The following is a 22236-nucleotide window of genomic DNA, read 5'->3' on the forward strand; positions in this document are numbered from 1 at the left end:
GATTACAAGCACATAAAAGCTGCCATCAAGATGGCTTCTTCTCAATCAGCTGTATTAAACTGCTGTTACATTACTTACATGTAAAAAATTTGAAATAATGGTAAAATAGAGCATTATGCTAACAACAAGATAATTTTGGGCAGCTAGATTACATTTATTAAAAGTTGGAAGTGACATTTTTGTGTAGGCAAGTCACATTTTAGAGCTGCTTCTCCACAAAAGAAAAAAAAAAAAGAAAAAACAATAGGAAGCTTCATTTCCAAAAGACATAAAGCTATCACATAAAAACAGAAAAGCACAAATCAATATATTTACAGTGGAAAATAAAAGTAACCTCCTCCTCAGTAAAAGGTAGTTAGAGGGAAAAGACTGAAAAGGAAATTCTTCCACCTCCTTTTCATGGCAAACTAGGTATGAAGAACTGATGAGCCATTATATAACCATTTCCTTTCTTAAAATATCAACTCCTTTACACAGACTGACATGTGCAGAAATTCTGTTTGAAGAAAGAAGCTTCAAAGTAATACACCACTTATTCAGATGAGGCCAACAGCACCAGCTGTTTGAATTTTGCAACGAAGATAGGGTAAAGCATAGTCAGCCTACCAATGGTACAGTGCTCTCCGTTCCATCCCTGGCTACATTCACACTTCCCATCTTTACAGGTGCCATGCTCCGCGCAGCGGGGATGGCAGGCTCTCTGGTTGCAGGCTGCGCCCGTCCAGCCTTCCTCACAGCGACACGTGCCACCCATGCATACACCATGTGCGCCGCAGTCCACCGAACAGATTTCTGGATTGGAGAGAAGAGAGGGGAAGAAAAGGAGGAAGAAAGTGCACATGGGAGAGGGAAGGATATGCATTAATCAGCAGCATTACATTTTAACCCAACATGTGAACAACAAGAAACATTAAAAAAGAATTGACTGTGAAAGGCATTTTCAGGTAGGACCCAACACAATACAGAGCAGAAGAGTTTTTTTCTATGCTAATGCTCACTTAGTTATCCATCAGACTTAGTGGTGGCGTAAGTGTCTGCAGCTCCGAGTAATTTCATAGAATCTTAAAATCATAGAATAGTTTGGGTGGAAGGGACCTTAAAGATCACCCATCCCAACCCCCCTGCCATGGGCAGGGACACCTCCCACCAGACCAGGCTGCCCAAGGCCCCATCCAACCTGGCCTTGAACACCTCCAGGGATGGGGCATCCACACCTTCCTTGGGCAACCTGTGCCAGTGTCTCACCACTCTCATAGTGAAGAAATTCTTCCTTATGTCAAGCCTAAATCTGCCCCTCTCCAGTTTATACCCATTCCCTCTCGTCCTATCACTACAAGCCTTTGTGAACAGTCCCTCTCCAGCTTTCTTGCAGCCCCTTTCAGGTACTGGAAGGTCGCTCCAAGATCTCCTCGGAGCCTTCTCTTCTCCAGGCTGAACAAGCCCAACTCTCTCAGCCTGTCCTCATATGGCAGGTGCTCCAGCCCTCTGATCATCTTTGTAGCCCTCCTCTGGACATGTTCCAACAGTTCCAACATTTTCAGTCACATTTTTTAGGATCACATATGTCTTAAAAGTAACCTTTTGTAACTCAGATTATATGGCACTTAGACCTACCAGAACTTACAGTGTACTCTTAGTGACTAAATATACGATACACATAAGTCATTGTGTGTCGTGAATGAAAATCTAGTATTCAACTAAATTTTAACAAGGTTTCCCCTCCCTACCCTACTTGCTGTTTTCTTTCAAAGTGAAAATGTGCCATTTCTGACACATTTTTACATCGTAAAGAATCAGCCTTAGTGAGACAAATTAGTACTGTGCTGACATACTGACACATGTGTTAAATATAAAAGATGATTCTCTGCTACTTTCAGTAAATTTGTATCAGTGACAGCTACGAACAGTCTGGTTTAAATAATAGATTGTTACAAAAAATAAATCAACATACAGCAATTTAACTTGTCATTTACATATAGTAACAGGATCTTGTAACTGATACAATAATTGAAAAATACATTAACAGCCAAAGGTAGTTAGAGGCCAAACAATGCACGTTAAGTCTCAGCTAATACAACATGGTAAGTTTGACTGCCAGATTTTGTATTTACAGTTTTGATTCATTTAGTCAGACTCAAGCAAACTTTACTTCTGCTAAGCAGACAACAGAAAACAAGAGGAGACACAATGCAGCCTGAGGGACTTCTTTAGTTCCCTGGCATAGAGCTGGCAGTAACCACTGGTTCGCAGAAATACTGTATTTAGTTTTTGTTTTCTTGTAAAAGACAACAATGGTTTAGTAATAAAAGACTGAAATTATTTTCAACAGCTAAAGAAAGAAGCATTCAGTACAAGAAAGGTTTCCAGCTTTCCACTCAACAGTGTTTTTCTTCCCCCACAGAGTATAATCCTCTGCCTCAACGTGCTGTGGAACATTAAATATGGTATCAAGGAGCTGTGACATTTCTCATAAGAAACAGCAAAAAACCTTTATGGAGAAGGACAGCAGTAATTTCCCCTTCCTTTTTTTCCTATACAGCATTTTATATTTACTTTGAATTAAATTTTTGATTAAGAGATGCAAGATGGTTTGATTAATTTCAGAGTCACAAAATGCAGCTCCAAGAAAGAAAGGTTTATTTCTCTTCAATATAATCAATTTTTCATTAGGGTGAAGGTGTTTATCAGCTTTTAGCACACTAGCTTTGAGCAAGGTGCGTCAATCTTTGTAATGAACTTATTAATTAGAGTTCATTTAATTGAAGTGGAATTGAAGGGCTAATTAACGGACAAACTGCTGATGAAGATAGAGGAAAGGTCTGCTGATTTCAAACCTATAAACCCCTCTGATGGAAATAACTCATTCGTTTTTTCTTCTAGCAGCTTAACAAAATGTTTATGGGTAAGATTTACTTTTTTAGACGACCAGCCTGAAGGTCATTTTGCATGACTTCAGCAAATAATCTGTACATATTTTTACAAAGCTCTTTTGTAAGTTTGACACTCCTGAAATATTTGAGAAGATCTGCAATATTTTATGTTATTTTAATGAGCCATAATTCCTTAAAATATAAATAAAAGATGGAACATAACTAAATCATTGAAAACGGCAGGGAGGACACCATGTCAAGAAACAGAGGATCCATGTTTTGCCTGGGAATGAGGGGTGTCTCACAAATAGCCATTTACAGTGTTAGAAAGGTTCAGAGAAGAATTTTTTTTCTTCTAAACAAATATAACGGAAGACAACGCTTTCTTTTCTCTGTCACTTTTTCTTCAATGTTTGGTACTCTGTTCCATCACTCGCACATGCATAAGGCATGAAGTATAACAGATCCTGGTCAGGAAGTACATTTGTTTTAAAAAAGATGGTTCCTCAAGAAAAAGTTATGTTTATTCATAAGCTGGCATAAACCCAGCTAGCCCGTGTGCTCAGTTTTCATTAAAAAAATCATCTGAGTTGTTAGATGAACTGTTTTAGACAAATGTGTCTCACAGTTATGCAATTTCTCTTTTGATATGTGGCTACCAAATAATGCTCTGAAAGTTGTATTTGTCAAAAGGCTGCTGTCAAACTTTATAAATATTTAAAAATGTGACAGTACCTCCAGTCATTTTCTTCTGTTATTTCTAAACTCAGATTATGGTTTTAATAAGCTCAGTTTCAAACTTCAAGAAACTTCTGTATCAGAAATGGCGTGACCAGCAGGTCCAGCTAGGTTATCCTCTGGCACTGGTGAGACTGCACCTTAAGTACTGTGTTCAGTTCTGGGCCCCTCACCACAAGAAGGATGTTGAGGCTCTGGAGCGTGTCCAGAGAGGAGCAAAGAAGCTGGTGAGGGGGCTGGAGAACAAGTCTTACAAGGAGCGGCTGAGAGAGCTGGGGTTGTTTAGCCTGGAGAAGAGGAGGCTGAGGGGAGACCTTATTGCTCTCTACAACTACCTGAAGGGAGGTTGTGGAGAGGAGGGAGCTGGCCGTTTCTCCCAAGTGACAGGGGACAGAACAAGGGAGAACGGCCTCAAGCTGCACCAGAGGAGGTTCAGGCTGGACATCAGGAAAAAATTTTCCATGGAAAGGGTCATTGGACACTGGAACAGGCTGCCCAGAGAGGTGGTTGACTCACCTTCCCTGGAGGTGTTTAAGGGACCGGTGGATGAGGTGCTGAGGGACATGGTTGAGGGAGTGTTAGGAATGGTTGTACTTGATGACCCAGAGGGTCCCTTCCAACCTAGTGATTCTATGATTCTATCATTCTATGAAATCCCTCCGCCTCTTCACTCCTATAAACTCCCTCCACCCTGGCAGTCTGTGCCCTTTCCTGAAAGCTGTTTGGAATCCATTCTTGCATTCCTTTTGCCTTCAAATTGGAATGCTGTCTAGTTTTCAAGAAAAATATCTCCAGTTAACTGGAGGGATTTTTAGAATGAGGCTGTCTCTAGTTTCACTAGTATAGTTTTAAGTTTCTAAATAGATCTATTAATTAAGATGATCATCAGATCCATAAATTGTACAAAGAACAACCTAAAGCCACCAGGTGAAGGCAGCTAAGAGATATTAACAAATAAATTTATTTCCAAACACTTCAAATTCATCTAATGTTTTGAATCTGTGAATCAATTCACAGTTCATACAGAAGTCAGCTCAAAAACTTCCATCAGCTCAGTAACCCTTCAACCCTTACCATTGGAGCAATCTGGACCCGTCCAGTTGGGGTCGCAGGTGCACGTCCCACTCTCTTGAAGGTAGGTGCCATGGCCAGAGCACTGGTCAGGGCACATAGTCTTCAGGATTTCACAGTTGTTGCCTCCCCAGCCTGGATTGCAGTGGCACTCCCCGTGGATGCACATGCCATGGTTGGAGCATGCTGGGTCCAAGCAATCCGCTGTGGGGAGATGAGAAAGGCCAGTTTAAACTTGTCCCTCCTAACAACAGTAATCAACCCTCTTACAGCACTTTTGGACTTAAGCTAAATTTTAAGGCCTTGTGAAACAGGCAGCATTGCACTCATCTTAGAAGTAAATGCAAGTAGGTTGAAATTGAGAAGCTGAGCTTTCATTGCAATGAGTGAGGAAAAGACAGAATGGACAAGGCATCTGGTCCCAGTCTCCCTGCTCTGGATATGAGGCAAATCACTACTGTCACTAATTGCATAGCAGCAATTTTGTTTGTAAAAACACCTTGCTTCTACAACATTTCCTGGTATTATGGAATTTGTGTGCATGTAACTGATACCAGGACATTTGCAGGCTAGCATTGAGTTAATGGAGAACCTTTCGAGGTTTGCTAATTTTTCTGAATTACAAGAAGACTGGCTTTGGGTCTTAGGCAACTGATCTCTGTTCTGCCTAATTACCAGGTAATAAGAGTTGGATTCCCTGCAGCACTCCGTATCAACTGACCCGATCCACCACTACAGAATTTCGACAGCTGCACAGGACCCTCAACTTGTTTCAGAAATAAATGAGTTGCATACTGTCTATCTGTCTTAATTCACTTTAATGTGCTTTAGATGACGAGATTTAATTTAGCAATTTGACTCAATAAAATGTTACACTTGTAGGGTCAATGGTCTGAAAATTTAATTCCAGAGACTTAATTGCATTACTTTGTATGTGGAGATCAATAAAATCAATTTGATTGAGGAAGAAAATGGTGCTTTTTACTCCCTAAAAAAATAAAATGGAAAATGAACTGGATTTGCAGCACACCAAAATGAATATTATTATGCACATCTCTAGAATACAAAAGTGATGCATCATTTTTCACTCTGATGCATTTGAATCAGCACTTTCCACAGTGTGGCTGGTGGAAAAGATCACTAACAAATGCAATACTTTAATGATTTCTTCTAAGCTGTGAAAATTCAGTAAGTCTTCCTGTATTCCAACAACTATTTTTTGCATGCTTTCTTCTTAGAGAGACGAAATGTAATTCCAGCAATCCAAAAGATATCACACATTATTAAGAATTTTCCCCACTGATTACTTGAGAATAAACTATAATAATTCTGTAGAATTCAGTGATACTAGTGATTCCCAAACTTGATTTTTAGTATTCTAAAATGATTTGTGAAGAAACAACATTAGTGCATATGACATAGATCTAGAAAAATCAATAGAGCTGGAAGTGCCAGCTGGGGAACTGACCAAAACAGCAGGTGCTAGGGTAAATATTTACTAAATTACCTTCTTCACAGTTTTCTCCTTTGTATCCAGAGTTGCAAGCACAAGAGCCCATGATGCAAATGCCCCGGCCCCCACACTGGGGATCGATGCACTGAGTTGTAGGCACATCACACTCGGTGCCCTTCCAGCCACTGTAACACAGGCAGCGTCCTTTGGAATACTGCCCATTGCCACTACAGAGCACCGGGCAGGCTGCTGTGAAATAAAATATGGCAGAAAAATTAAAGCCAAGTGCTTCACCAAAGCGTTATAAAACATCTAAGGAGCAAGTCACATGCCATTTCCTTTCCTGATGTATTTGTCTTCACAGTCACTTAAACTAACTCAAGAAAAGCACTGCGTTGATTTACCTCTTGAACAATCGGGGCCCAGAAACCCAGGAAAACAATGGCAGGATCCAGAAACACATTCACCGTTACCATGGCAATTTCGGGGGCATTCCACCACAGACTCTAAAGGGAAAAAAAGGAGGATAATACATAGACGCCTACCACATGAAGTACCTATCATTTGAACCACTACTGACTGACAGCGTGCTCTCACACTGAGACAAGTGTTTACATTTGGGTTGTTTGAAGAGCACGAATACCTGTGATTTCCTATTGGCAATGCCTCTAGTATCTTAGGACATTGCATTTCAACAAATAGGTTCAAATTATAATGGTTACACCATCTAAGCTCCATACTTAAAACCCAGCTGTGTGCCATTTAACAAATACTCCAAAACAGTGTCCTCCTTCCAAGAATTGCTTTACAAGAAAGTACACTCTTTATGCCTTAGACTGAAGAATTAAAATATACATTGTACATTTTATTCTGAGCTGCAGAAGAAACACTACGAATGGAAAACATATAAAAAAGTCAGATCATTTAACTATGAAAAATTATCTCTGTATTCCTGAAAATACTGGCCAGAGTCTAGTGTTCAGTAAGAACTTTGAAGATTATGCTTACCTATAACTATGGTATTAAAAGACACCTGCTCCACATTTTTCCCATCATTATAAAAGGCCAGGTGCCAGATGCCAGAATCCAAGTACTGGATAAAACCTGCCTCGTGGAGACTGACAGACCTCGCCTGCCGTCCTGCTCGCTCCGACTCCAGCAGGTTGCGTTGCTCCCTCGCAATCAGCCGGCTGCCATCCAGGAGCTCCACAAAGTCGTACTGCAGGGAGGAACAAATAGGAGCTTGACAAGTCAGGGATGGACCATGGTACTGCCAGCTTCCCCACAATATCCTGACAATATGCTTGTTTTTTGACTAAGAGTTTCCTTTTACAGCGGGGAAGCTGCAGCTGAAACCAACCCCTGCTTATTTCTTTGTCCCTTGCTAAGACTTCAAACAAAAATATCAACTAGTCCTTATGGTTATTAGAGCGGCTTCTTAGTGACAAGTGGCCAAAGAACCAATTACATATACTGGGGGAAGAGAACATAGGCTGAAATGAGTCTAGAGTCATTACTGTCAACTGAATTACAGGTGAAAGCCTATGTTTCAGCATGTTATATGCATATGGGTTGACAGCAATATCCAACACAAATAATCTACTTGGCTTTTCATTTAGTTTTAGATGAAGGATTAAATTGCTTGATTGGCTTTTTGGACAGTCTGGAGTTCTGGAAAAAGGAGAGCAAGAGCTTTACTTCCCGTCTCAGAAGCCCGAAAGAAGAGATGGAAAGCATAAAACTTCACCGCTGTTGAAAATAACAAACTCACAAAAAATATGGTACCTCAGGTCAATGGACAGCATATAATGTTTCATTAACAACCATCAGAGGGGCTTGGAGAAATGTAGCAGCATGTCAGCTGGTACAACAAGCAACCTCACAACACAAGGTTTCATGCATGTTAATCTTAACTAATGCTAATAGCACCTGTAGGGCTAAATTTGCTCCAGGCCCTGCACTGATTTACAATACCTGGGAGTCTGCTCGCACAGCTTGAAAGACGTCTTCTGCACATTTATCATGTAAAGATCAATGTGTATATAGGAAAATTAAACAGGCAGGAAAATTAAAGTGCATTCTTGCTTGTGGTACAGAGTTTCTGCTCTCCCTGCTGAGTCTGCTCACAGTTTCGCTTTTACTCTGACACATGTTCATTTTATGAGGTGAACTGTAACACATAAACCTTCAATCTTTTCACACACGGGAGATCTCTCTCAAATGGAATTACCCAGTGCCTGTTAAAGTAAAGGCCAGTATGTGAAACCGCCGATTCACCTCACCTAGGATAACACTGGTTACTGGGACCAGAGAATCAGTGGTTTTACATGCTGACTTGTGACCTTCAGAAACTGCTCCCAGGACAACAGAAAATATGATAGCCTTTGTCCCAGAACAAGGGTTTAAGCACTAATGTTCTTTTCTTGAAATTGCAGGCCAAAATTCATGACTATTTTAAGAATCTTCCTCCTCAGCAGCCAGAATCGCCTCCCTACCATCCGGGATGTAAAGAAATGCATAGTTAATATGCCTCTATCAACACTTAAGACACTGCATCTAAACCAGTAGAGTAGGATATAACATGATTAAGATCTGCAGAAGCCAGTACCTTGGTATGTTGTCACTATTAATGTATGTGCAGCACCGCACAAAAACAAATGCAACCATTTTGGGAAAGCACCAATTATTCAAAACCATTCAACATTCTCATTTGTCAGAGAATTAAATATTTATCTTATGTTGTGTGAGAGAAAAACAATTTCAGTTGAGTTTTTTTTTTGCCTCCTGCCTGTCTCAAGAACATTTCTTTTTGCTTGCATTTTTCACTTATATTGTAAAAGAGAGAAAGCTCAGGGAGTTCTGAGTTTTAACAAGTCATTTATAGACATTAGGAGTGACAGTGGAATTTTTATATGGCACAGGACCATTTTTTGTAGGAGGACAACTTGAGATGAAAACTGTATTTTTGATACAGGAACAAGTGATTGCACTACTTGATTGACCTCAAAGAGTATACTAATGGCTGACGAGCAAGGTACAATTAATGATTTTGTATTTGTAATGCAATAAGGACAGATGCTGTTATCAGAACACCATTTTAGACTACATTTTAAAAGCCATACAGAGGGGAATTTACTGTTCAGTCTGTCCCCCAGCAAAAAACCAATAATTGATCTTAACCCTTTTAAAGGCTGTTTTTTTATATTAAGGACATGATAACAGAAACAGACTGGAAAACAACTATCCTCATAAGCGAAAAACATACTAATTTTATTTTCCTCCTACGAGGATAAACTAATTACCTTTATATTGAATCTAAATGTGCTGATTTGCCCTACCACTCCATGCAGTTTTGCTTTAAACCAAAGTCTTTTTTACTCTTAAAGTCTCTTTAAATAAACATATTGATTCTCTGGCTGCAATGGAACTGACATTTTTAGAAAGTGTCACAAAGACTTTCAGGCTCACATTGATTGGGTTTTGAATGGACAGCCACCGTCAATTATTTCTGGTTGATTTATTTATGATTCCCCAGAAAAAGAGAGCTATGTATCTCAGATCATTCTGTGACACACACATAGTGGCTATGTTTGAGACTGATTTCGATACCTAAAGAGAATACAGAAACACAAACAAAAATTTTGTCCCAATTACAGCACATCAAACCCTTTCCTACATGCTATATCACTATTATTTTGGATTATGGGGCAGGAAAATAATAAATTTGCTCCATTCTGTTATTATTTTATGATGAAATGCTAAGCAACCAATAGAAGCAGTTCAGGTACAGTCCATCCTCTTACAAGACGAGAGGGTAAACTAAAAGACTTCTTGAGATCTACCCCACTCTCATTTCTATCATACTTTCACTGTATACCTTGTAGTGATAAGATAACTGGCATCAGAGGTTGTATCACTATGGAAAGAGAGACTGCAGATGCCTCTTATTCACTGTCTGCTTTTAACCGGATACAAAAGAGGGCTAACAGAGATTGGCTAAACAGGCAAAAGATCTGAGAGAAGTGGAGAACAACCTGGTAAATGTAACATGCAAGTTTTGCATCATACCCAAAGGTGACATGAGGAGAAGGAAGACTTTCATAAAAACACCACAGCTGTTAAGGAGGGAGCTAAAGAAGATGGTGGTGCGTGGTAACACATGTAGGGTATCACAGGCATATAAGCAAAGATATTGGAGAGGGACAGCTGGTAAGGAAACTTTATAAGTGCTGGCAAACTGCAGGTAGTAATAAATTCTCTATTATTTAATTTAAGATCTGAAAATTCAAATACTACTGCTTGAGGAACAGGCAGCAGTTGCTCGTTTGCATAAATTTTGTTATTAGCACTTGTCACTCTGTGACTAGGAGATAAGGGCAGATACCATTCAGGAGATGCAGACATGAAGTGATATATATGAGTGAGATACTACTTTTTAAAGTCCTCATGAAGCAACCCTAGCTTTACACATCCAGAGATGGGCTCTGAGCCAACTTCTATCATTCTGGGACAAGATCTTAGAGCTACGGTAGACATATCTATGGAAATAGCAGATCTACAATTTAAAAAGAAAAAGCAGACACCATTAAGGCATTGTATAAAACCACCATAGTTAAAAATCTGCTACATTCTGTGCTGCTCTGGTCTCCCCATCTTGAAAACGCTGCAGCAAAACTGGAAAGCATTCAGACAAGTACAAGGATGATCAAAGGACTGAGGCAGCTCTCATAAAAAGAACAACGAAACAGACTGGAAAAAATACAACTCATTGAGGACATTAAGAACTCTACAAACCAAGGGTGGCATAGAGAAGAAAGAGGTGAGAAACTCTGCCCTGCCTCTTACAAAACATTACCAACAGGGTGTTGCACTAAAACTATTAGGAGGCTGCCTGAAAAGACACTGCAGAGTACAGTGCAAGATATGTAGTTAAACTGCAAAACTCCTTCTCCAAATGCCATGGATACTAAAAGCTTCCACAGGTTCAAAGGTGACTAGGCAAGTTCACAGGAAAAAAGAATTTATCAAAGGCTGTAAAACACAAAGACGGCACCTTTGACTCAGGAAGTCCTTCAGCCTTAAAATGCTGGAGGCCAAGTGTATTTTAGGAAGAAAACCATATGCTGCTATACTAATCTCTATGTATCTGTTAATGGCCACCATCACAGATGGGCTAGATGGGCCTTTGATCAGACCCAGAGTGGACATCTGTGTGTTTCTCTAATATGCTCCTATGACATGAGTAAGCTGCCTTATCTGATGGAACGATGCAGTGAAGCCCAGAATTAGCTGTCTGTCCCTGCCACCTATGTCTGGCTTGCAGTTAAGTAACCTTTGTCAGTACAAGCCACAAGGGTTAGGGGAAGTGAGAAAACAACATATTTATGCTTCCAAACCCCTCAGTATTCTATTTCATTAGATGTTCTTTTGCCCAAATACCTTCTTTTGTTTACATAACCTACTTTGGTAAAATATTTTACTAGTACAGGTTGTGTCTTCACCAAAGTCTTGTGATTACGACTCTGTTGCAGAAAGGCTTAAACTGTTGAGAAATACTTTACTTCATTTTTTCTCCATGTACAGGAGCACAAGTCACACCCCATGCACCTCTCAACTCCATGAACCACTGACTGGAACTACACTTTTAGGAGATTACATAGATGCTTTATCTCGGGCACCTAAACCAGCTGTTGCTGGGTTCAAGGCCATATAAACATTCTGATGACCCCACACTCTTGGGAATCTTCAGCAGCCCTAGAAGTTCACTGGGGCACTGATAACTAATTGTGCCTAAGTTTTCAAGGTATCAAGTGTCAGTCAAATGGTTTGTAAAAAATACTGTATTTATATCCCAGGCAAAACTAGGACAAGATAGCTTGACCTATATCATGGGAACAATAAATCCAAAATGTTACAGAAACTACAGAAAATATAGTAGTAGGATTTGCATATCATCTTCTGTTTTATCATACTTAAACATGAATATGCATTTTGATATTAGAAATCCAAAGGCAAAGGCGTCTGTGTAACACAGACGACAGGAAACAGATTTAGTTATCTCCTTTTCCTGAGTATTTGGATAAAGGGCACCCCTATTTCTATCTCTTGCCAGGATAAGGAATCAAGGACAGATAATTTTTCACAGACACATCTACTTTCATAACTTCTCATATAAATGTACAGTCCAGATCAGCTTCTTTAGCTTTATTCATTCTTGCCATAGGTGTATCCCCCTAGCTCCTGTCATTATTGTTATCATTGAGACAGCATTTGTATTCCAAACCCCTATTTTCAATGGCTGATAACTTTCTGAATCAATTTTCTTTCATCTAGAATTTCTCATGCTTGTTGTCAGCCCTGAGGGTGGGTGTTCATATGTGGAAGTTTGAAGAAAATCCATTTAATCCGTTTTATAAGGATCAAATTTTTAAATAAACATAAGTGCATTTTCGGTGTTCAGAAAATTGTTTGTAGTTTAGTGGAAGCTAAACTAAAAAATAAAGCTAATATGACACTGATTTTGGCTGCATGTAAGTCCTTTGCTGACCTCAATTCTTCCCCTGTGGTTTGCGACTGCCAAATGTGTGATATAATTAGCAATATTTCTATGATCTAAGTATTTTAAAAGTTACGCCTGAAGAAAAAAATGAAATAAATTTAAATAGTGCAGTAGAATGCAAATAAAAATTCTAAAAATGTGGGATTAAAAAAGTTTGAATTTTACAGTTATGGATTAGCTATTGCAATTGTGTATCAGGTGTAAACATTCAAGCTTCATTCCAAGTATTCTATTATGCTGTTATTCTGAGAGTTGTGTCCAGAGGAAATCCATATATTGAAAAAAAAACCCAGTAAGATGTTGCCTAATTCTCTAAATGAGGTAAAAGAGCATGAGTTCAACTCCCTTTTCAAGTGGAACAATGGTTCAGAGCCAGGACTTGAATAAATATTCACCTGCAAGAAATCTAAACTACAAGGGTCTTAAGTCTTAAAATCTGAATACAATTGATTCTAAAATACCATCTCAGCCAATGATTCTCCCTTTCTCCTGACAATCCAGAAGACTATTTATTCTTTTATACTTAGATTTTTCTATAACAACGGATAAAAAACGTTTGTTTGTTACCAGGCAAATGCATGAACATATGCAATAAAAAGTCTCATTAGAAATGCTCTGAAGGCTGGATCAGAATAAATCCTCTGGGACATCTAAGAACAAAGTGTCAAGACACTAAATGCCTCGAGAAGAGTGATGCTTTTATAACCTCAGTTCACTGTATCTTCATAGACATGTATAATGTATTTTTTTCTCTTCTGTATTTATTTAGTGAGACACTAAGCTGTAAATACTGTAACATTTGCTTGTAGAACAAACTGAAACTTCCTTAAAAAACTCTCTTGCTTGGAAATTCAGCCAATTCTTTGTCAAGCACTCTTGACCACATGTGTGGCCTTATGATGCTGTGTTAGTTTTCTTAGGCTTTTAAAAATACGTCTATATACCATAGAAGAAAAAAAAGTATCTACAGATTCTGCATGAAACAACTCCATATCTAAAACATCATAATTGATTACGGCATTCAGAACAGTGCATAAATAAGAATCCCCTTCTCCCCATTTTAGATACCATCACATACAGCATTATAAATGTTTTGGTCATCGTGTGAGGTCAATAAAGTACAAAAAGAAAAAGTAAAAATTTGCAAAATGGGAAAGGGTGTAATCCTGAGAAAGAAAAAAGATACAAAAATATAAGCTCACCGTTTTGAATAATGTGTCCTACTTCTAGCAAGCAGTTCTCACCTGAGTGTGTGAAGGTGGTAAGCCTTTTCGGCCATATACTCCAATCAATGCATCTTTTTGAAGGGATATATTGAATTTTAGAAACTGTGGCTGATCAATGAAGAGTTGTGATCTCCAAAAAGTCCCGGGGGGAACTTCTTGTATTGCTCTTCGGCCTATGTCAAGTTCTCCAGAATCTATAGTGTTGTTTTCTTGTGCAAATCCTCCTAATTTTCCTGACAGGTTAGAAAATAATAAGAGATCAAAAATTAGTATTCTTCTCTTGCTTTCAGTCATCCTTCATATAAACATCAAATATTTAGAATCACCTAAGAAAAAAATGTTACCTGACAATCTCTTTTAAGATCCCAGGGAATTCACTGATTTGGAAATAAAAAGGCAAAGAGATCACAAATACCTATCAAGTAAAAATACTGTAACTTCCTTAAGCACTAGTGCTGTGGAAGCTGTTTTAGGATCTACATTAAACTACTCATTTTTTTTGCCCAAGTATTTTAATGGGGTTTTCCAGCATAAAGTCTCACAGTAAAAAAATTCAAGGTAAAAGGGAATGCAGCATACAGATTTCAAGAATGATACATAAATATAAGTAGTCAAGAGAATGAATACACAGTCCTATCTACATTAAATACCACAGCGTTTATACAATACTAACAATGTCTACAGCTCTGGTTTCATATTTTGCAGGGCTATTTTGTGTGTTCCCCAAATAGAAAGGCAATGTTTCTTGCCCCACTGCGCCTATGTCCTTATGTCTTCGCTTATGCCTTCACTCCTCCTAATGCCTACATCCTCAACACTCCCTTGCCTTAGCCCCAAGCTTATTATCACCTCCTTGTCCACACTGTCTTCTGAATAAAACACATAAAAGCATGTCAAAGTCTGGTACTTTAACTATTTTCTATATCATGAATATGTATTTTCCTGCAGGGCAATTACTAGGAATAAGAACATATCACTGAAGGGCATTAATGATTTTTCTCTATAAAGCATTTGTACAACTATCAGTTAGCCTTACGAGGCCAGTGATGATGGCTTGGAAATGCTCAGAAGCAGCAAAGAAGATGTTAAAACGCAAAAGACACGTGCTGTCAAATGCTAACACGGAAAAACTGGGCTACTGCTTGTGGCATTAAAAAAGAAGAAAATAAGTAATAAACTCTAGATAGGCCCAACAAACTTTTTCTTCAAGTGGGTAAGCCCACGCAACTGAGATTGAATCTACACTGCAGCTGGAGTACAGAACAGTATCATCCAATCTACAAAGTTCTGTGCCATGCTGGTGAAGCGCCACCAAATAAATGAAAGAAGAAAACTGTTCCAGCCCAAGCTGATGACCCTGCAAGGCTGGACGCCGTGGTTAGCACAGGTCTGTGATAGCTCCAAGATCACACTGCACGCTGGCACAAAGGCACACACTACATCAAGCAGACTACAAACCTTTCTCAAAGCTCATCAGCAAACATATTGTGGTTTAGCTGTGGTAGTGTCTTCTACCTGTCAGATGCATAGGAAACAGAACAAAGACTGATGCACTAAAGAAGTGATTTGCATAAACTGTCAACATCCAGCTTTAAAATGTGGAATGGTTTAGGTGAGTTTGCTTTAAGTCTGTCTGAGCCCAAAGACTCAGGTGTGAAGTTCAGTTACTAACTCCATGCTGTGTATCAGGGTGAAAGCCTACTTTGATCCAGTAGATTCAGTGCTATCAAATCTAGACTAAGATGGAAAGATGTATGTAAGTATTTGCTTACCAACACATGTCAGCTCTGGAGTAAGCAAGCAATGCAGCAATTTAAGCAGCTGGCACATCAAAGTGAGCCTTGAGTGAAGCAATATAAAGGAAAATGGAACTGTTGTTACAATCCCACAGTCCACTGTTTTTTCACCAATTACACTCCTTTGCAGCAGCTAGTCTATTAGAAAGATTTAACTAAACCCATCTGAATGTTATAAGCATGTTCAAGTGATGCTGACTTGTTTTTGTACAAGTGTTCTGAAGAACTGACAACACCCTGTTGCTGCCCTGTCATTTATGATCAAACTCTACGTTATTCATCATTTGATGGAACAAACTGACATAAACCTTTTTGCAAACGTTTAGACTTTAAAAAACTAGATTAAAATCTGAAATGCCAGGTGAGGTCACAATTGATCCTCGACACTTTTTGTGCATCCAAGATGAACAGAGAGACTGCTGCTGAATTAAACAGGTACAAAAGCACTACTGAGAGGCCTTCAGTGGGGGCTTGTACCATCATCAGAGCTGTGCCACAATGGTGTTGCAGTCACTGAAAATGTCTCACTTATGGGATCATCATATTGATCAGTTTTCTGCTGAGAAAAGACAGTGAAGTATCTGATCTTGGAGAAGACATTTTTTCACACTTCTCAGTATCAGTCTGATGCTTTTCTAACTTTGGATTTAACCTTTCACAATATTCCTATGTTATTCTAGAAGATGGATCCTTATTCACTATTTCAGTTTTTTTAAGCATTTGCTTCTTACTACTTCCTTCAAATTTAAGCATGTTGTGTCATATAAATTCACACACTGATAACTGGTAATCACTAAACAATAAACACTTGTTTGCAGTATTGATCTGTAGCTTCCCATGTTTCTACATTTGAAATGAAAAACAATTACCTCTTACTACTGAAAAGATGAACTAGATAGCTTGGGCAGGTGCACTTTATCAGACATTTTGACCACCTTGCCAGGAGTGCCTGTTACTGGGCTTCAACACTTATCCTCAGGAGAGAATGATCCCATGGACTCTTGTTTTCTTCACCGAAAAAAGAAGTATTTTTACCCTGTAGCCACATGTCCCTTTAACGCCACACTACCTCTCTCAAAATCATCACTAGTTGTTTGCCCTCCTAAAACCAGGTCATTCATTATTCTTTGGTCCCTATTCTATCTCAATGGGCAAAAGAAAAATCTTACTAGTGTCATAATTTCCTTTTCACTTCCTAAACAGCAACAGTTCTTATACAAAGCTTTAAATCAAAATATGAAATGTCACATTCATTCAAACAACTCCATAATTACATAAAAGTCCAAAGAACCCAAATTTTAGAAATACTTCGCCTCCTGAATACATTCTCTTTCACAATACTTCTCTTCTACCCACAAAATTTGTCCTTTCACAGACCTTCCCAGAAGACAATAACACAAACACGTATAAATATTTATAGATAAAAAATATTTATATCATGATTTGTACTCACACAGCTAGACAGACTATTATTTAATTCACAAAATACATTTATCTGCCATATCATATACTATCTAATACATACAATCATTATATGTTTCATTTCTGATAATGATAGTCCAATGCATTATGGCTAATTAATAAGTAAAATATCTTTTAAATTCAGAATTTGTAAATAGTATCTGGACTATCTGAAGTCAGGGTGGACAAAATCCTGAGCTAAACAAATATCTAAAACAATAAACAATATTTAACCATTATACCAGAAAAATAAATCACAAGTATCACTAAAATGACATGAAGCCAGACTGTCTCCTTATTTGCAAACATTCTATAGATTAAAACACAAGATACACTGAATAACTTGAGTATCGATAACACTGAATAAAAATGAATGCACAACCAAACCACAAAAATGCTCAACAGTAATTACTGTACAGTGTCACACATAATATCATTTTCCATCCTTCAAAGGCAGTACTAACTAGAATATTAGGTTGCAAGGCTGGATTTACAGATAGTCAACAGCACGTTCTCCCATTCCATTGAATAACCTTGCATTCAGACCTTTTTCTGAGAGACATTTGCTATACGTTCTTCTCCAACAATCATTTTACAAAATGGATTCAAAATCTTTCTTAAAAACATAGCCTTTTAGAAAAAAAACCCAACATAACATCTAATTGAGAAGTTACTACACCTTAAATTACACGAGATACTGTAAACAAGACAAAACACCTCAATGCATATCTGTTAAAGCAAATATGATATATTCCAATGAGCAGAATTTCAAAAACTGTATTGAAGTAAGTCATAAGAAAAGTTCCTTTTCTCATTCACTTATTTCCTCTCTTGCATTTCTTAAATATCTGCAATTAAGCACATATTATTATAAGGTATTTCTGAATTGCACCTAGATTTTATATGACATAAAATAAAACCAGCAACATGTGAGACGTGACCAACTGCTAGAACATAATGGTTAAACAAGATCTGCTTTTTAACCCTTTGTCTCCCCTACTGTCTAGTTACAAAAACAGATAAAGCACTGATGCTCCTCAAGTAAATGTTTGTATTTGATTAAGCAGGGCTTATAAATCACCACAATGTCTTATAAAATTCATCGCATCCATAGGTAACACACATTCTTATGCAGCCCCGAATCATGCCTGTCTAGATAAACAGGTAATGTGTTTCCAGCAGTTTACTATTCGTATAGAGAGAAGCACTGTTCATGCAGAGAGAAGAGAGGGGAAAATATCCATGGAAGACATAAACAAAAAGCCTTTGCAAAAGGCTTCTTCAGAGCGTCAAGCTTTACTTAACACTTTCCATTTAAGTACTATTCCATATGCATTTAATGTCAATTTAGGACCAGCTATTTCTAGGTGAACCAGGTCTGAATTTTCTTCAGAGGTCATAAGGATGCATTGCCAAATTTAAGCTTTGCCAATTCATTGCACAAAGTATCTGTATTTCTGAATGACAAATGAATATCTGGGATCTAAGACACAGTGGGCTATGATTTTTTCTGACCAAAGCAGGCCCAGGATTATCCAAAGTTTAGATGACCGAGGGTGAAGGAAAATGCCTGGCCCATATAACACAGAATTTTCTCCCATCTGAATCAGACTACCAAGATATTACCGAATGCTGAAGAGGGGCAGCACTGTAAGTTGTTTAGCTATAGAAGTATCCAAATCAAGACTTTGCTGAAGTACTCAAATTAAGGCTTAAAGTTTTCATTAACTACTATGAAAGCATAGGGTCCTCCTCCTTAAATTTCACACCTAGTCATTACACTTTCCCTTCTGCTTAACCATCCTTTTGTGGCTTAAAATGTGTTTTCTCTGGTCTGCTTGTTTAGTATTGATGTATGCTGATAAATGACCACTTACAATATTCTGCAGAGAACAGCGTTTTAACAGTGGATGGAATTAACACTGTTCTCTGGTACAGTACTTAGGGTAATAAGGAAGCAGAACTGGCATTTGATATACTTGTTATTTTCTTTTATTTTTGAGGCAAAGTATAAGGTTTTAATTTGTAATAAAAAAATAAAAAAATCAAGGGAAAAAGAATAATTGATAAGATATTTAAAAAATATGTATATATTTTACACATGAAAGTACTGTGGCTACTGAGGGCAGAAGAAAACAGGATGATGAGCTGTCACTGCAGCATCAATATTCATTAACCATACAGTAGCTTTTTGCTATTCATTCAAAACAAGTAAGAACACAGAAAGAGATAATGAATATCTAAGTGCAAGAAAAAGGCAGTAAGGTAAAGGAAATGAAAAAAAGATGTCCTACTGGAGAAGTTTCATATGCTTACAAAGATGACAAAGAGAACGAATTGAGCTGCATCTTTTCTATAACTTGGAGTTGTGATAACTTGAAAAATTTTCAAGATGTCAGCTGCTGGCAGAAGCTTCCTCCTCCTCAGTGGTAAGGAGGTCAGCTCTACCTTGTGAAAGGGAAAATGGATTTTTGTGTAATGAAGCAAACACCGCATTCATCAACCATTTAAATCAAGTTTTCCATTCAAAAACTATTGATTTTAAAGCCTCTGTTAGCCAAAAGTGCACAGGCTCTTAAATGTTTTGAGAATTTTAAAGGGCAACATGAAAAAAAGTCAATAAAAAACAATCCCTTTATGTGGTTTGTATTTTAAAAGCCCCTACAATAAAATTAATACACTTTTTCATGTTTCCCCCCCCATATTGGTTGGATGATTCAGACACAATATGAAATACTAGATACTTAGAAAAAAATTAACATATTACATATGACCTATTAAATTTCAGAGAGAAATAAAAAAACAGATGAAACCATCATTATCTGTAGAGAAAAACACAAGCCACTCCATAGCAAGATCATCATACCACAGGAAGCTCCTTGATCATCAGTTGCCTTCTACATACAGCTAAGAGAAGCTTTGAAAATATACATAACCTCCCCACAGGGCCCTTTCTGGGTCCGACTCTTCAGAAGAAGAGATTATGTTCCCCTGTCACAGATAAGGCTTTCATATGAAAACCATCCAGAGCTTGTTGGGACTTCCAAAGATTGAATCTTGGTATCAAGTCTCCCTTAGGACACAGCTCACCCTCTTACCTCAGGGTCCCTGCCCTCACCTCAGACTTCCTGACTTTGTTGTGGCCATTTCTTCAGCATGAGACCTCAGCCACCCAAGGCTCTCCGGCAGGATGGTCTGAGCCAGCCACAACAATCTCTGTGCTGCCTCTGAAGACCCCACAACAATCATTATGTTATCAAAGACTTTAGAGCAAACGGAAGTTCTGCTTGTCTGGATGTGATGAGAGCTTTTATATTCTTATCAAGTATTACATGTAAATTCCTGTGAGGAATTTTGGCTGACAGCCAGCTTTCCTAGTAAGATCCTAGTAAGAATCCTGGTTATCACCCAGGATTCATCACTCCCTTCACATGCTAGGCAGAAGAAATGGTGCGCTCTTCTTAGTTGAAATACAACTCCTCTTTAATATCTACATGTCTATTTAAAATTACTATTACGTACAAATGCTCTGTACTCCCATTAAAAATACAGAGTTTTGGAGGACAACTGTTAAAGTCCGGTGATGTAAATAAGACATGAAGAAAGGAAATGCTCTGAAAGAAAGAGAGAGATTTCTGCCTGTTTCACTTACCATTTTCTCCAGCAGGTACCGTTACAGGATGTGTTGGCACAGTATCAGAATTCACTTTTCCATTCTCAAATGTATCATTTTCAGTTTGCTGCAACTGCCAGTTGAGGCCAAACAGATGCATTGCTGGTGGTAAAGGATATAGGTTATTTGATGCTCTTAACCGCAATGACAAATCTCACAAATAATGGCTTTCCACGCTTCGCAGCGGAATAGGAACTCATACATTAAAAAATTAAATTACAGGAACAAGCATTCACAGAGTAATAGTTCAACTTAGCAGTGGCACTAAGCAATTACTACTACTGTCCTTTAATGATACAGTGCTTTTGGTGAACACAGTTGACAGAAAGCTCACCAGTCTCATTTTGAGTCTTTTACCGGTCCCAAATCAATGTTCAAAAGGATAGGCAGTAATTATGTCCTTTTCTCTTTTTTCATTTTTGATCCTTCTAAAGAGACAAATCATTTAAGTGAGCTCCTCAACGACCTACTAAAATAGATTATTTCAGCAGCAGATGGATCCATTCTGGTTATCCAGAAAGGGAAAATAAACAGTACAAGAGGAGAGGAAGCAGGGTGCTCTGGGTGGTTCAGGGCCAAGCTAAGATATGAATGCTCCTTTCTATGCTGTCATCAACATCTGCACGACCTCTCAGTCATGTGCTCATTCTCTGCACTAGTCTACAGAATGAGGCCAAAACCATTAGTAGAGATGAAGACACTGAGGCATTTTGCTCTGGTAATGATAACGCATAAGCTAGGTTTCTGAACTACTTAATTCCCCATAACCATGTTTATTAGAAAGGTGGTACCATTTCAAAATGTTTAGATAAGCTAATTATGAAAGACAGAGATAACCTTCCATGGTGTTAGGGAGAACTACTTAAGAAACCTTGATATCACCTGGATTAATGAACGAATTCCCTGTCTAAACTTTTAGAGCAAAAATATGCGGGAAAAAATATCACCTTAATGCTATACTGTGATAGACAAAATGTATGCGATTTCTTGCTACCTGTGGTATTTTTCTTGGTCTTCTAATTACTATATTATGCCATCAAAATTAACTTCATCGTAATTACTCTAATTTGCATTTTGTTTAACACAGGTTTGCTGATTCCAGAACAGCATTCTCTCCAAAGCTGAAACAGACTTTCAGTGCTACTAGGGAATAAAAATAAACAAGAAAAAGATCTGTAATAATGTATTTTAATTATAAGTGTAAAACACAAGGAAGATAATTCACTGTGTCTTGTTGCTTCTGTTCCTTCTGTCTCTGAAACAGATCACTACTATAATTGATGTTATAAATTTATTAATTCCTTCTATCCTAATGACAAACAACCCTTTTGGCTTCAACTCTGATCTTTTAATCTCTCTGTACTGACCATGGCAATCCTTACTTAAGAT

The 22236-nt window shown here is 38.1% G+C and overlaps 1 protein-coding gene across 26 annotated transcripts in view; it reads right to left on the reverse strand.

The window, feature by feature from the left end:
- TENM3 (teneurin transmembrane protein 3) overlaps window positions 1–22236 on the reverse strand; it is a 1341795-nt gene that overhangs the window by 78483 nt on the left and 1241076 nt on the right. For all 26 annotated transcript variants that reach the window (XM_054065057.1, XM_054065066.1, XM_054065065.1 and 23 more), the window contains 7 exons: window positions 20827–20949; window positions 13936–14150; window positions 7141–7351; window positions 6537–6638; window positions 6187–6381; window positions 4683–4883; window positions 607–792 (listed from right to left, as the gene is read on the reverse strand). In XM_054065057.1, the coding sequence (XP_053921032.1) occupies window positions 607–792; window positions 4683–4883; window positions 6187–6381; window positions 6537–6638; window positions 7141–7351; window positions 13936–14150; window positions 20827–20949 (1233 nt within the window). The remainder of the gene's footprint in view (window positions 1–606; window positions 793–4682; window positions 4884–6186; window positions 6382–6536; window positions 6639–7140; window positions 7352–13935; window positions 14151–20826; window positions 20950–22236) is intronic.

The sequence above is a fragment of the Cuculus canorus genome, chromosome 4, assembly GCF_017976375.1.
Source record: "Cuculus canorus isolate bCucCan1 chromosome 4, bCucCan1.pri, whole genome shotgun sequence".
Taxonomy (NCBI): Eukaryota; Metazoa; Chordata; class Aves; order Cuculiformes; family Cuculidae; genus Cuculus; species Cuculus canorus.